The following is a 14256-nucleotide window of genomic DNA, read 5'->3' on the forward strand; positions in this document are numbered from 1 at the left end:
TATTCCGAAGGTTCGACAATCCGAAAACGAAATAAGGTTCGATGTTCCGAAGGTTCGTTAATCCGAAAACAAAATAAGGTTCGTTGTTCCGAAGGTTCGTTAATCTGAAAACGAAATAAGGTTCGTTTTTCCGAAGGTTCGTTAGTCCGAAAACGAAATAAGGTTCGTTAATCATTTCGTTTTCGGACTAACGAACCTTCGGAATTACGAACCTCATTTCGTTTTCGGATTAACGAACCTTCTGAATTACGAACCTCACTTCGTTTTCGGACTAACGAACCTTCTGAATTACGAACCTCATTTCGTTTTCGGACTAACGAAACGTCGGAATTACGAACCTTCGGAAATATGAACCTTCGGAATAACGAACCTTCGGAATATCCGAACCTTCGGAATAACGAATCTTCGGAATTACGAATGTATGCGTCACTGAGTTATGCATATTACTTTTTTGTGATAAATAAGCAAAACTTTAAAATGTCATAAATTTCTTATTTTATTTCCGATTTTGATGAAACTCTTAGTATTATGCTTGCTTGAATTTTCCCTTCTGATTTAAATCAACTTTTTTTGGGTGGACTTGACCTTTAACATTATCCCCCATCATAGTGGGTATTAATATAGGAATTCTACTCAGAATGATTACGTTCCATATACCTACCGAATAAGAAAGCGCCACTATATAGTCAACAAAGATAACAATATTTAGAAGTAAGTCAGCGAGAACGATGTTGAAAGCGAATATGAAGTGTTTCTTTCGAACTCGACGATGACAGGCGATAGTGAGGAGTGTGATGGCCGTGATGACGATACCAATAATTGATGTGATCCCGATGATGTGCAAGAGAACATTGTATATGTACCCATCGCAGTCACTTGTATGCGGCTGGTACCGTCTAGAAGTATTCCAAGAGTCATATGACCCCAAATTAGTCTCATTTGAAGAGAAATTACCTTCAATATCCATCCTAAGATTAACTTTCTTAGTTAGAATTCATGCGATGTGATCACTCGTAGAACCAAAATCAGGTATGATTATTAAGGGGTCATGAGCAACGTTTTCAAAAATTAACTATTAAAAGCTATAATAAATTTGATATGATTGATGTCAATATCTCCTATTTCTCCTGGTATTATAATTCACAAATTTTGATTTCACAAAGAATATTTATTGCAAAACAGAGTAATACATTTTGAATTAGACAAATGGAGTACTACATGCAAAGAGTTATGCCATTCTGGGCCTAATGAAAATAATAAATAAATAAAAGTTATTAAATAATTCTTATCAACGACACTAAAGAAATCAGAAATGGCTTACATAAAGTTTGGCTGGGAGATTTGTAAGTCAGTTGTGTAATATCCGTTTTACTTTTAAATACAAATGTCATCTGAGGTAACTTTATTTCTTAAATTGTGTTCCTTAAATCTAGGATTATGTTATATATATTATGTCTTGTAGTATTTTCGACCTTGTTATGTTATGTTTATCATAATTATGTACAATTTTGAAACGGAAATCAATAAACCAAATCAAATCCCGAATTATGAACTAAAAGGTTCAAGGTATATCAATGTCAACCTTTTACATTTTCAAACATCAATAACTCAATACAAACAATAATTTATTTATGATAAATTATAATAAATTAATAATTAATAATAATTAAATAAATTAATAATAAATTATCAGTTATATCGGGAGGAGAGACCTGCGGGTCATAGTGATTCAGTTCGCTTTTCGCCTCCCAGGCACAGGTGACGCCAAACAAATAATAATAATAATAATAATATAAAAATGATACAAATTTTCATAGATAAGCTGACAAAATATCGTTATAAAATATGAAATGTATACATAATTATGTAACAATATAAAAAAGGTTATAGAAAGTATACTTGTAATTGGTTCTAAAATAATAACATACAATAAATCAAAAATTGTCTTACATTAAGTTTGGTTGGGAGATTTATATAGGTCTGTTGTGTAATATTCCAAAAAGATTGGTCCAAATCTAAACGTCCATATAATGACGGTAAAAATGACGTTGACTTACGAAGGGCGATCACGGTCACTTAACTGAGCTAAAATATCCGTGAAGACAAATTTATAGTAGGTCAATGGTAATGATTAACAATTGGTTTCAGCATGGACCATACATATACATGTATATTATTTGTTTCATTTTTTTCTTCTTAAAATTGCAATCAGTCAAAGTACCTGCTCCTGCTGCCCGCCTTCTTCCTTCGTGTACACTGTACTCCTCTGTCTTCTCCCCTCACCTCCGTATCTAATATTGTAAAACAAAATATTTTCTCACACGATCCATCAGTTACGTTTTTGTAAAGTGCACAAAAACTGTTTGTATTTATTCTTAAACAAAATATCTGTATATTATTACGACCCAATATTTCTTTGTTGTAATTTTGTAATGAAACTAAGTTAGGGGCTTGCCTTTTGTACAAGCTTTGCTTTTTTTTCGGCAAGACCCTCCATTTTACTTTTGAATACAAATGTCATCTGAGATAACTTTATTTATTGAATTGTGTTCCTTAAATCTATGATTATGTTCTCAACTCCTCAAAAAAGGTTGGAAGTCTGACTTTGATCGATAATCCCTCTTCGGTTTTAGTCAATATCAATGTGTAATTAATATCAATGAATAGAGCATTTAATTTCCTTTAAGATGATACCCTACATGATATGATTACGGTTCACATGGAGGTGCAGTGCCTTGAAATGTGGGGCAAGGTCAAAATTCAAAAGCTGCAAAATGGCTCAATATTGAAAGTCACTGTTCTTTTTTCCGTGGTGATGAGTGAGTTTCTCAGCGGTTTTGTTTTTACTTTGACCGATAATTCCTCATCGGTCTTAATAAATATCAATGTGTAATTAATATCAATGAATAGATCATTTAATTTTCTTTAAAATGATACCCTATATGATATGATTGTCATTCATATGGAGGTGCAGTGCCTTGAAATGTGGGGCAAGGTCAAAATTCAAAAGTTGCAAAATGACGCAATATTGAAAGTCACTGTTCTTTTTTCCGTGGTGATGAGTGAGTTTTTCAATAATTTCTTTCAATTGTTTTCATGCACCTTAACATCAACATTAACATGGAATCAAACACACCTCTGCACAAGCAAAAACATAACAAACAAACATGCATGGGTATTTCAAACAAAGACACAAACCATGTTATCTCACAGAACCATCACTACAGTAGCAGGGGCTTGGTTTGAATGGATTTTCATCTCTACAGACACAGACAAAAGAACAATGTTCTGTATTGACCCTTCATGACTATTTTTGCTCGTTTTGCAGCTTTTCAATTCAGACCTCATCCAACAAATTTGAATCATGCTCTTTTCATGATGACATGATCATAACAAGCATGGTATCATTTTAAAGAGAATTAAATTATCTTTCGAATGATGTAAAATATGCATTGTTTAAAATTGGGAGTAGGGAGAAATTAATGGCCAAACACAGATTTCCAAACTTTTTTTGAGAGGTTTATATATATCATATTATGTCTTGAAGTATTTTCGACCTTGTTATGTTTATCATATTTTGTACAATTGTGAAACGGAAATCAATAAATCAAATCAAATCGAATCAAATTATCATTATTGTCATCATTATTATTATCATTATTTATATCATATTCATTATTATTATTACTATCATTATTACTATTATTGTCATTATAATCATTTTGTCAAAATTGTTTGTGTTTTGATACGTTCAACGCAGAAATTAATAAAAAAGAAAAACCCGGACAATGGAATGCGATTAAAATGTTATTTGTTACGTGTTCGACACAGTTCGTTGCGGATCACCATCACTCCCAAACGGTACTGTTACCCATCTCAACGACCATGTCTGCCTCGAGTTCAGCGAAGACCGACTCGACTGGCCTTCAGCTCAGGCGAGATGCCAGCAAAACATGGGTATCCTCGTGACCATCCGCGACATCGAAGCACAGCAGACGATCAGGGCGACGTTGATGGACTTCGTCGATGATGGGAACACGGATCGTTTTTGGATCGGGGCAGAAGAACGTCGGAGCAGCGTGGCGCAGGCGACGAGGAACTGGCAATGGGTGGATGGTAAGTTTATCGAGGGGGGGGGGGTAGTTCCCCCATAAATTTTGAACACTTATATTTTTTAACCATGTTAACTGAAAATGTTAACAAATTTTCTTTAAAAACTGTGTAAGAAAATCTGTTAAGTTCACTCTAGGAAAATGCATTAGTGCCACCATGACAAGTTCGGTCGCTTTGCTCCGGTTTGATTTCCTTCGATTTTTTACGCGTCTTGCCTGCAACCCCCTCGAAAAAAAATCTTCATACGGGGGGGGGGGAGCTTTCATTTGTTGTCCAATAAATTGTCAGGTCTGACATCTTTCCTTAAAATTTGAGTGGCCGAGTTTGTCAGATAAAACACCCGACAATTCCTTGCATTAAATGGCCCCAGATAAGGACAACTTTAGACCCTCATACGGTCTTCCGTATAATAATCAGACTTCATTGCTCATTACTCTGGCAGATCATACGAGAGTGTGTGGGTGTGTGTGTGTTTGTCTGTGAGAGAGCGTTTCAACAAGATTTGTGTGTGGGTGTGTCCGTGTGTGTGTTTGTCCGTGAGAGAGCGTTTCAACAAGATTTGTAGTCAGACAAGTTTTCAGATCTGAAAACGTCATTTGGTTGATGAAAATGTGTTGAGAGTGTCTGGCATTTACTATAGAAACTGTCGGGTACAATACCCACCAAGTCTGCGCGCGTTCCTGGGCGTTTCATCACGAGTTTTTGTCAATGATTTTCACTCCCAATTTGCTCTCGGCCAATCAGATTCAAGGATTTCGGTAGCTTAGTACAGCTGTTGACTGAAGACTTGTTTCATGAAATGCTCCCACATTCAGGTGGCAGATATGCCACGAATATTACGAATATATATAAGCAAAAATAATCGGCTAGTTTCACTGTTGAAATTCACGTTCACTTTGATTTACTCTCGATCATCCAATCTCTTTGCTGAAAGGTTCGTTGGTCGAAGATGTCTTTTGGGGGAATGACGAGCCAACATCGGCCACGGGATCGTCCTCCAGAGGCGAGTGCGTTGATCTCGATCCGACCACGGAGTACAGCTGGAACGATAACGACTGCAGCTGGGAAGAGAGATACATTCGTCAATTCGGTAAGCTATTAATTCATCATCAATAAATCATTTCACTGATGAACTTTGAACCAGTGATGTCATCTTACTTTACACTGACACTCGAAGATTAGCATACATTTATTTTGATCTACTGTCGTTGGTCTCAGTTGGTGCGCGATGATCCAGGGATAAAATGATGCGCCAATGTGTGCGCTATTTACTAATGATGTCATCTTACGTCAGATTAACGCCCGGTTGGTGTTACGTAACACGTTCTTATTCTAGTACTGTCGTACTTTAGTTTAGTGTATGTGATGACCTTGAAAAAAAACACATGGTGTGACAAATTACGTCAGGGCCCCGTAATGCAAAGGTTAGGGATTAATCGCTAAATGAAATGACCTATGGGCTATCCACGGTTACTCACGTTACATTTGGAGACACCTTGACTCATACTTGGAGCTGTAACTCCATTATTATTGATAGGAACTAAACATCTCTTTATCACAACATAGTACGCAGTCTGACTATCCTTTGTATAAAAACAAAACTTGAGAATTTCATTATGCTCCTGGCAAATCTTTGAAATGTGTCGGTTACTCATATTACATGATTTGGACATGCATAAAATGAAAAGTGGACATAAGTGAAAAGTGTCCTCATGCAAGGCTTTTATCATGTTTATTAAAGTTGATTATATCCATTTCAAAGAAGTATATTAGGGAGACAAATTTGTATATAATTAAAAAAATAAAGAACACATGGTTTTTACTAGGGGTGCAGATAAAGTGGTTACTCACGTTACGGTTTAGATGGGCTATGTACAAAGACACATTGAGCTCATGTCCACCAACCTATGAAATTGCCCCTATGAAGATCATCGTTGCTCATTAGACTGACAAGGACCAATCAGAAATGTTCTTTCAAATTATTCTTTCAAATCAGCGATTAATCGCTAACGGGGCCCCGATTTATTATATTGATGTCCGTTGCAAAAAACAATCCAAAAATTATCATACTCACAGTGACTTCATCCAATCAAAATCACGCCTTTGGGAACACAGCCTTGAGTTTCTTTTGCGTTGAAGTGTCACAGCAAACCTTACGATTCGAATTTTAATGAAACGTTATGAAATTGAAGAAAATTCTAAACCAACTAACTAGAAAACTTCTTAATCGTCAAAGCGAATGCCTGAAACTATTGACCATTTTGATAGAAGAATTTCGATAGTTATCCAGAATCGGAAATAAGACTATTTCATGTGTTTATATAAAAAGAAAATGTTTAAAATGCAGTTTCTTCCAAAATCGGGTCATGGACCAAGTCGCTGGGGGTGTAGGCAACTCTTCATATGATAGGCTTGGTCCTGGGCCCCTATTATCAACCTCAGTGATTAATCGCTAATATGAAAGAGCAATTCTTATTGGTTCCTCGTCAGTCTATTGAGAAAAATGGGCATGTAACGATAATCGTGATAGGCTCATGGGCCCCTAATATCAACCTCAGCGATTAATCGCTAATATGAAAGAGCAATTCTGATTGGTTCCTCGTCAGTCTACTGAGCAAAATGGGCATGTAACGATGATTGTGATAGAAGATAAAAGATATGTTTTTCTCTATGAAAATGGAGGTCATTTGGTTACATTTTCATTTTTTAAAACATATCTCACAGATTACCTGGGATGCTATAGAGAATAATACACGTAGCAACCCAGCACCCCTGCTTCTCAGGGCCGCCCTGGTAAGCGCGGGGGGGGGGGGGGGGGGGTGCTGCGCGTATTATTAATCGCTAAATGAAATAGCCTATCAAGATCATCGTTACATCATGGCGCCCATGATGTAACGATGATCTTGATTGGTCATTTCATTTGGCGATTAATCGCCAACCTTTGTGACACGGGATCATGTAACGAAATTTACTATATTCTATTGTCTTAGGTGTCAGTGGAGTTTGCGATGACCCGGGGGAACCTTTGCACGGTAGCCGGGCGCTCTTGGCCTGTGACCAAACCGGTGCGCAAGGTGACGTCATCTTCGTCGCGGGTTGTTTGACAGGGACCTGAGAAGCGGGGGTGCTGGGGGTGCTGAAGCACCCCCATACATTTTCCTGGGGGTGCTGCGTGTATTATTTTCCATAGGCAGCACCCCCACGAAATCAGGTTCCCTTTGTATTTTTTTTTTATATATGTTATGATGTACATAATTATCACATCCGACAATCGCAAATCATTTACATACTTTTTCACATATTCCAATAACAGACGTGGTCGCGCGTGATACGTGATAACCATAGTTTACTACTCGATAGCAGGGAGGGACACGGTGTGGTTGGACTTGAAACTTCTAGGTTTTATGTCGAATCAAGTGTGTGCGCGCCCGACCGCCCGTGTTTTGTATAAACAATTACAAGTCAGATAATAGAAATCAAATTTCAGTCTTTTTTGCCCTGCCCCATGGCCCTTGGAAGCGGGGGTGCTGGGGGTGAAGCACCTCCAAAATTTGGGGATGCTGCATGTGTTATTTTCTGGAAATCTAGTGGTAAGTTGATAAATGACAGAAATGTAATGAAAATGAACGACGTTTTGTAGAACCCCCCCCCTCCCCCACTTCAGAATTATCCGACACAGTACTTAAAAAAGTATTTAAATTCACCCTTTTTAAAGATCGGAATATCAAATATTTTCTGCTCGCGCTTCGTGCTCGCATTATTGTTTTTTATAATAAAAAATGTATTTACAATGCCCAGATACTATATAGGTCTAACTCTAAACACGCGCACGCATGTTTATTCAGATACGCAGCTTGTTTTTTGGGCTACTCCGGGCTGAAAATATTTATATCAAATCCAATTTTATGAAAATCTGATAACAAATAGTTCAATTATTTAATTCTAAAGTTTAGCAATATTTTATGAAAATGGTGATATGCATGTCGTCATGAATATTTAACATGTGGGTTGACATGTGCGGAAATTTGTCCCCAAAGGTAGGGGGACCAGGGCCTGGAAAATTTGACAAGCAAAAAAAAAAGAAAAAATAAGTTTTTCACCCAAAATGTAAGATCATTTAGTCCAAAAGGTATTATTTCGATTGTGAAGTGATGTATTTTTCTCCATGAAAGACCAACAATAGTAGGGGGACATTTGATATGAATGATATGTCTCCCTTATAATGAAATAAGTTGCAGCAAAAGAATATCTAATATACTAAATCAGTTGTCAATTCAACTGTTTTTGGTTTTTGAAGGGAAAATATTAAATAAACCTAATTTTATATAATAAAATACAAAAGAACAAGTGGGGATATGACATCATCAGTTTGCTCATTGAATATTAATGAAGACATGCTTAAAACTGTTTCACCGGAATAATGCTAGTCTTTAAAATGCAATAACTTTGATATTCTTTGTCGGATTTATATCAAACCTTTATTCTTATGTTCGTCTAATTTTTCTTTATCTGTTCAAACCATATTACATTCAGTGTGGAGTTTCAGATCAGAATATCAAAAAATTTCTGCTCGCGCTTCGCGCTCACATTATTAATGTAAGAATATATCCAATTACCCATCATTTTCTTGATTTACAAAACATGAATAGAATGTCCCAATTATAGGTCTGAAATCTCAATTATTTTCCGCTCGCGCTTTGCGCTCGCATCAATTGTATAGTTATATGCCTATCCTGTTCATGATTAGAAAAGTGCTTATATAAGATGTCCCGTTTTTAGGTCTGAAATCTCATTTTTATTTCCGCTCGCGCTTTGCGCTCGCATCAATTGTATATTTATATACTTATCCTCCTCATTATTAGAAAAGCGCTTAGAATGTCTCGTTTTTTTTGTCTGAAATCTCAATTTTGTTTCCGCTCGCGCTTCGCGCTCGCATCAATTCTATAGCTATCCTGTTTATGATTGCAAAAAGTGCTTAGAATGTCCAGTATTTAGGTCGGAATGTCAAATTTTTCAGCTCGCACTCGCATTATTTGATTGTTGATATATGTATCGTCTTAATGGATAACTGCAAACAGTCCTTATAACACTTCCCTTTCGATCAGACCAGAGCGTACTGTATATAAAATATATCTGCTCGCACTGATCACGTTCGCAGTTATTATTTGTTACATACGAATCTTGTTCAGGACCACAAACATTGCTTAAAATGTTCAAATTTTCAGGACAAAATACATGAAATTCCCCCCTCCCAAAAAAAGCTTGCGCTTCGCGCTCTAATTATATATGTATGTAAAATACATAATGTAATTACTTTATAAAAAGAAAGCTAAGAAGTGACTGTCATATATATGTATGTATATATATATATATATATATATATATGTGTGTGTGTGTGTGTATATATATATATGTGTGTGTGTGTGGGGGGGGGGTTGGTGGGTGTGTGTGTGGTGCCCTTAGAGGTGTGTGTGTGTGTAATTATGGAAAACTCAATTGTGTTCCTCCTCCCCCCTCCACCTTTGAGGAGAGATTTCAGCACCCCCACTGAAAAAATCGTTCCCAGGTCCCTGTTGTTTGATCACATTCGAGTGTGACCGCGGGTTCCGATTAGTCGGAGAAAGTTCGTCGACCTGTCTCGATTCGGGAAGATGGAGCAACGAGCTGCCAATCTGTGAACGTTAGTATTGTAAATCAAGGGTGGTAGCATGTTATAACTTGGAAAGGTGGAAAGACCTCCTAACGGATGTAATTTTCTTAGTTTAAAAAAGGGGATGTTATTCAATTTCTGCTTTCTTGCTGTTTTTGTCTCACCTGCATAGCAGAGTGAGACTATAGGCGCCGCTTTTCCGACGGCGACGGCGGCGGCGGCGTCAACACCAAATCTTAACCTGAGGTTAAGTTTTTGAAATGACAGCATAACTTAGAAAGTATATGGACCTAGTTCATGAAACTTGGCCATAAGGTTAATCAAGTATTACTGAACATCCTGCCTGAGTTTCATGTCACATGACCAAGGTAAAAGGTCATTTAGGGTCAATGAACTTAGACCATGTTGGGGGAATCAACATCAAAATCTTAACCTAAGGTTAAGTTTTTGAAATTTCATCATAACTTAGAAAATATATGGACCTAGTTCATGAAACTTATACATAAGGTTAATCAAGTATCACTGAACATCCTGCTTGAGTTTCACATCACATGACCAAGGTCAAAGGTCATTTAGGGTCAATGAACTTTGGCCGAATTGGGGGTATCTGTTGAATTACCATCATAACTTTGAAAGTTTATGGATCTGATTCATGAAACTTGGACATAATAGTAATCAAGTATTACTGAACATCCTGTGCAAGTTTCAGGTCACATGATCAAGGTCAAAGGTCATTTAGGGTCAATGAACTTTGGCCAAATTGGGGTATTTGTTGAATTACAGCCATAAATTTGAAAGTGTGTTGGTCTAGTTCATAAAACTTGGACATAATAGTAATCAAGTATTACTGAACATCCTGTGCGAGTTTCAGGTCACATGATCAAGGTCAAAGGTCATGTAAGGTCAAAGAACTTTGGCCACGTTGGGGGTATTTGTTGAATTGCCATCATATCTCTATAAGTGTATTGGTCTAGTTCATAAAACGTGGAAATAAGAGTAACCAAGTATCACTGAACATCTTGTGCGAGTTATAGTAGTTTTCAAAATCAGCACTGCTGCTATATTGAATCGCGTGATGCAGGTGAGACGGCCAGAGGCATTCCACTTGTTCTTTCTTTTACCATTTCTGAAATAGTTTTCTATCCCTTGAAGATGAAAGGGAAGTTGTCCATGTCTTATTCTGGCACTATCCCTAAAGCAGATATAGTTCTTGGAATACGGGAAAGCTTCCGGGTCAAACTATAATCCTAATATAATTATGCTTGTTGTCGTCGTAGAATGGTACAAGGAGCTGCATTCCAGTACATATCATTTCTGAGAGCTACACTCCTTTAAAAAAAATCTATGATTTTATTTCGACTGGATTTTACTAAGCCAATTGTCAAACTTGACCGGAAAAAGGATATAAGCAAGACTTCTTCTTCGCGTTGGGTTGGGGGGGGGGGGGGGGGCACACGTGCCCCTCCCTTTTTTGAGAAGCAAAATTAAAATTTGTAATGTAAAAATGCCATTCACACAGAGGTGTGCCCTCTCTTTTGAAATTGAAGACCTTTTTTCTTTTCAATTTTGTTTTTGCTTGTCAAATTTTTTCGGGTACGAAATATCCTTTATTTGTGGTTGAAAACCTTTCATTATTTATTCTTTTTTGCTTGGCAATTTTTTTTCTGGTATGAAATATGCTTAATTTGTGGTTGAAAACCTTTTTTTTTTTGCATGTCAAATTTTTTCGGGTCCGAAATATCCTTTATTTATGGTTGCATTTTTTTTGCGTGTCAAAATCCCCCCCCCCCCATTTGGAAAGTCCTGGATCCACCCGTGGGTTATAGAAAAATATAAGTTAGCGAGCGAGCAAAGCAACCAAAATCATGAAAGAGGAGGGGTTTTAATTCTTAGATGTAAAAGAGGCTTTACGGACACTGTGTATTTTATGAGAATTTTGTCCATTCTTATTCACCAATCCCTTATTAAAATTTTCGGAAATATATATATTTTTTTGTTGTACGATGAAAAATACACTCTTAAAATAGTTGAGCAAAAATTTCCAACTTTTAATCAACCCTGGGCAAAACAAAAATGACTGTCCACTCAACTATGGTTAAAATCTGTCCAAATTGGGTAATAAAAACTAATAATTGGGTAATAAATTTGCTCAATTGGGTAATAATTGCCCAGAAAATATATATTTTTTATCAACATTCACTACCCAACACAGTGGACAGTATGTTGTGAAAACTTTTTGAAATTCAAAGGGAGGGGAGGGGGTGGCCCTTCTGACCCTTTCTGCTGCACGAGCCTGTAATTGTGTTCCCGAATTGATATATAATAACTATTCGTTTTATTCTTCTTGAACCCACCCAGGAAGGCAATGTCCGGCTTCTCCCCCATCAGAGCATTTTGAGGCCAAGTTTTCGATTTTTTACCGCGGTGTGGCGGTGTACCGCTATCCGACCGCTTCGTACGTGGTAGAAGTGGAGGTATTCTCTTATTGCCTTCATAACAACGTCTGGAGCATTCCAAATCGTGTTTGTGAACGTAAGATATTGTTTGGTACCAACCGAGTAGAGTTCGATTAGCATCACAAAAGTGATTCAGTCAAGAGTTAGGGGTGTGGTATTGGGTGCGAGAGGGGGTGGGGAGAGCGGGAGAAAGAGAGGGAGAGAGAGAGAAAAAAAAAACCAGAGGGGTAGAAAAGGGAGTATTGGATACGGAAAGTTATGACGTCGGTCCATGCAATGACGAGTGGCTAGCATTAGTAACAATGGACTCTTAAGAGATGTAGAGGTAAGAGCCTTGCATTTAACAAAAAATATGATGTAGTTTAACATGGCAATTAACAATTCATTGCAGCCAATAAGATTAAAGAAAATAATTTAATTTAATATTAGATTAAAACATATGTCGTCATCAATATATTAATCGAGATGTTTACACACTCCATCTTTTCTCTCTTGCAGTTTTCAGTACTATGTCCGTGACAACAGAACCGCTTCTTACACCAGGTGAATGTTCATTTTACAAATAACAATTTGACTTTAGGCAACGAGATATTTGGATACTTGACTTCGATTAAGTACTTTGTTTGACAAAGGGAAAGAAACTACAATATAGGCCCTTCATTATCAAATTTTCGTTTCTTGGATGAGCCGCAACTTTGTATAAAAAAGTGATTAAAAAACAAAATAAACTTTATTACGATAGAAATGTTTGCTACACTTTAAACTTGCACTTCATTTGTCCGACTCAATCCTTATAAGTAAATTGCAGACGTAAAAACATTCTCAAATTTCTTTTTGTCATTGATCAATAAGCAAAAAAAAATTGTTAATTTGCTTTGCTTCTCCTCAGATTGGACGTTCATCGGCATCGTCGGTGCCCTCGGCATCCTCTTGTTCATCGCCATCCTGATCATCATCATCCTCGCCGCGGTCAGGAACAACTACCTGAACAGACGCCGGAAGTACATCCGACCGCTGCTCCACGCGACCACAACTAGCCGAAACCGCCGCAGCATGGAGAACGCTTACTACTCCATCCGGAAGCCGATGCCATCACCGCCCGAGGAGCGAAGCGGTCACAACGTGGAGCTGAAACAGGTGAAGCGGTTGAGCGACGCCGGCGAACATGCAATCTCGGTTGCGCAGCATAGTCTGACGTACGACAAGAGCGAGGCGGCGCTAACTGACGATGATTATTTGGAGCCTATTAGAGTGCCGTACCACGAGAGTGGAAGAAATTCGCCGCGGTTGTCGAGCGGTGAGTACGTGAATCCGATGAGTCCACGAAGTGAGACTTACGATGAAGTCGATGATGACGTCCTTGCTGATGATAAAACGGTTGAAGATGATGACAGGCTTCTCAACAATTACATCATCTTACTCCAGGATGATGACGACAATAGCGAAGCAGGGAAGAATGTCGACGGTGTTACCGCATCGAAAGAGAACGACGCCGTGAATGAGAAGAACGTTGATTCTAGCGTTGGAAGGGACAATGAAGAAATGAACGAAAAGGACAATGCCACGGCTAACGAAATGGACGAGACAACAAATAAAACAGTAACATCCGATACTAGTACTTTACCAACCAACGGATTACAAATGCCAGTACTGGGTTACTCTAAAGAAGGATTTGGATCGACTGTTGAGTTGTGAAATGAATAACCGTTTATGTTAAAATCATTTCTTAAAGGGTATGATATGCTGTCAAATCTATATCATTATACAGTGCGTCCCACAAAAAACGAAACCGAAATTTATCGATGATTTATCATAACTTAATCACATATACAATAGACAAATGACCTACCATTGTAAAGCTTAGAAATTTCATAAAATTAAGAGGTTCTACAGGCTAGCGTTCAAACTCACTTTACACTCCGTTTTGTTGACGATCAGCCATGCATTAAATCTTTTGTTAACCATGCGATAGCTTCTGTGGGAACCGGTGAAAACACGTTTATTTAATGAAATTATGGAAATACAAGCATTGTTTCG

The 14256-nt window shown here is 37.6% G+C and overlaps 1 protein-coding gene across 1 annotated transcript; it reads left to right on the plus strand.

Moving 5' to 3' along the window:
* The first annotated feature begins 1312 nt into the window (after nt 1-1312).
* Nucleotides 1313-13980, plus strand: LOC129280913 (L-selectin-like). Its single transcript, XM_064112618.1, has 8 exons — nt 1313-1343; nt 3832-4116; nt 5048-5203; nt 7104-7208; nt 9680-9793; nt 12122-12295; nt 12718-12762; nt 13109-13980. Exons 1-8 carry the CDS (start codon nt 1313-1315, stop codon nt 13912-13914), a joined length of 1716 nt encoding a protein of 571 aa, XP_063968688.1. The 3' UTR covers nt 13915-13980.
* Nucleotides 13981-14256: the final 276 nt, after the last annotated feature.

Source organism: Lytechinus pictus, chromosome 17, assembly GCF_037042905.1.
Source record: "Lytechinus pictus isolate F3 Inbred chromosome 17, Lp3.0, whole genome shotgun sequence".
Lineage (NCBI taxonomy): Eukaryota > Metazoa > Echinodermata > Echinoidea > Temnopleuroida > Toxopneustidae > Lytechinus > Lytechinus pictus.

Bases quoted from the DNA above. Each gene is read 5' to 3' on its own strand.
- LOC129280913 (XM_064112618.1), top strand. From the start codon at position 1,313: ATGGCTTACATAAAGTTTGGCTGGGAGATTT. The intron at 4,117-5,047 runs GTAAGTTTATCG...CTTTGCTGAAAG, and splicing joins GAACTGGCAATGGGTGGATG to GTTCGTTGGTCGAAGATGTC. The intron at 7,209-9,679 runs GTTGTTTGACAG...AATCGTTCCCAG, and splicing joins TGACGTCATCTTCGTCGCGG to GTCCCTGTTGTTTGATCACA.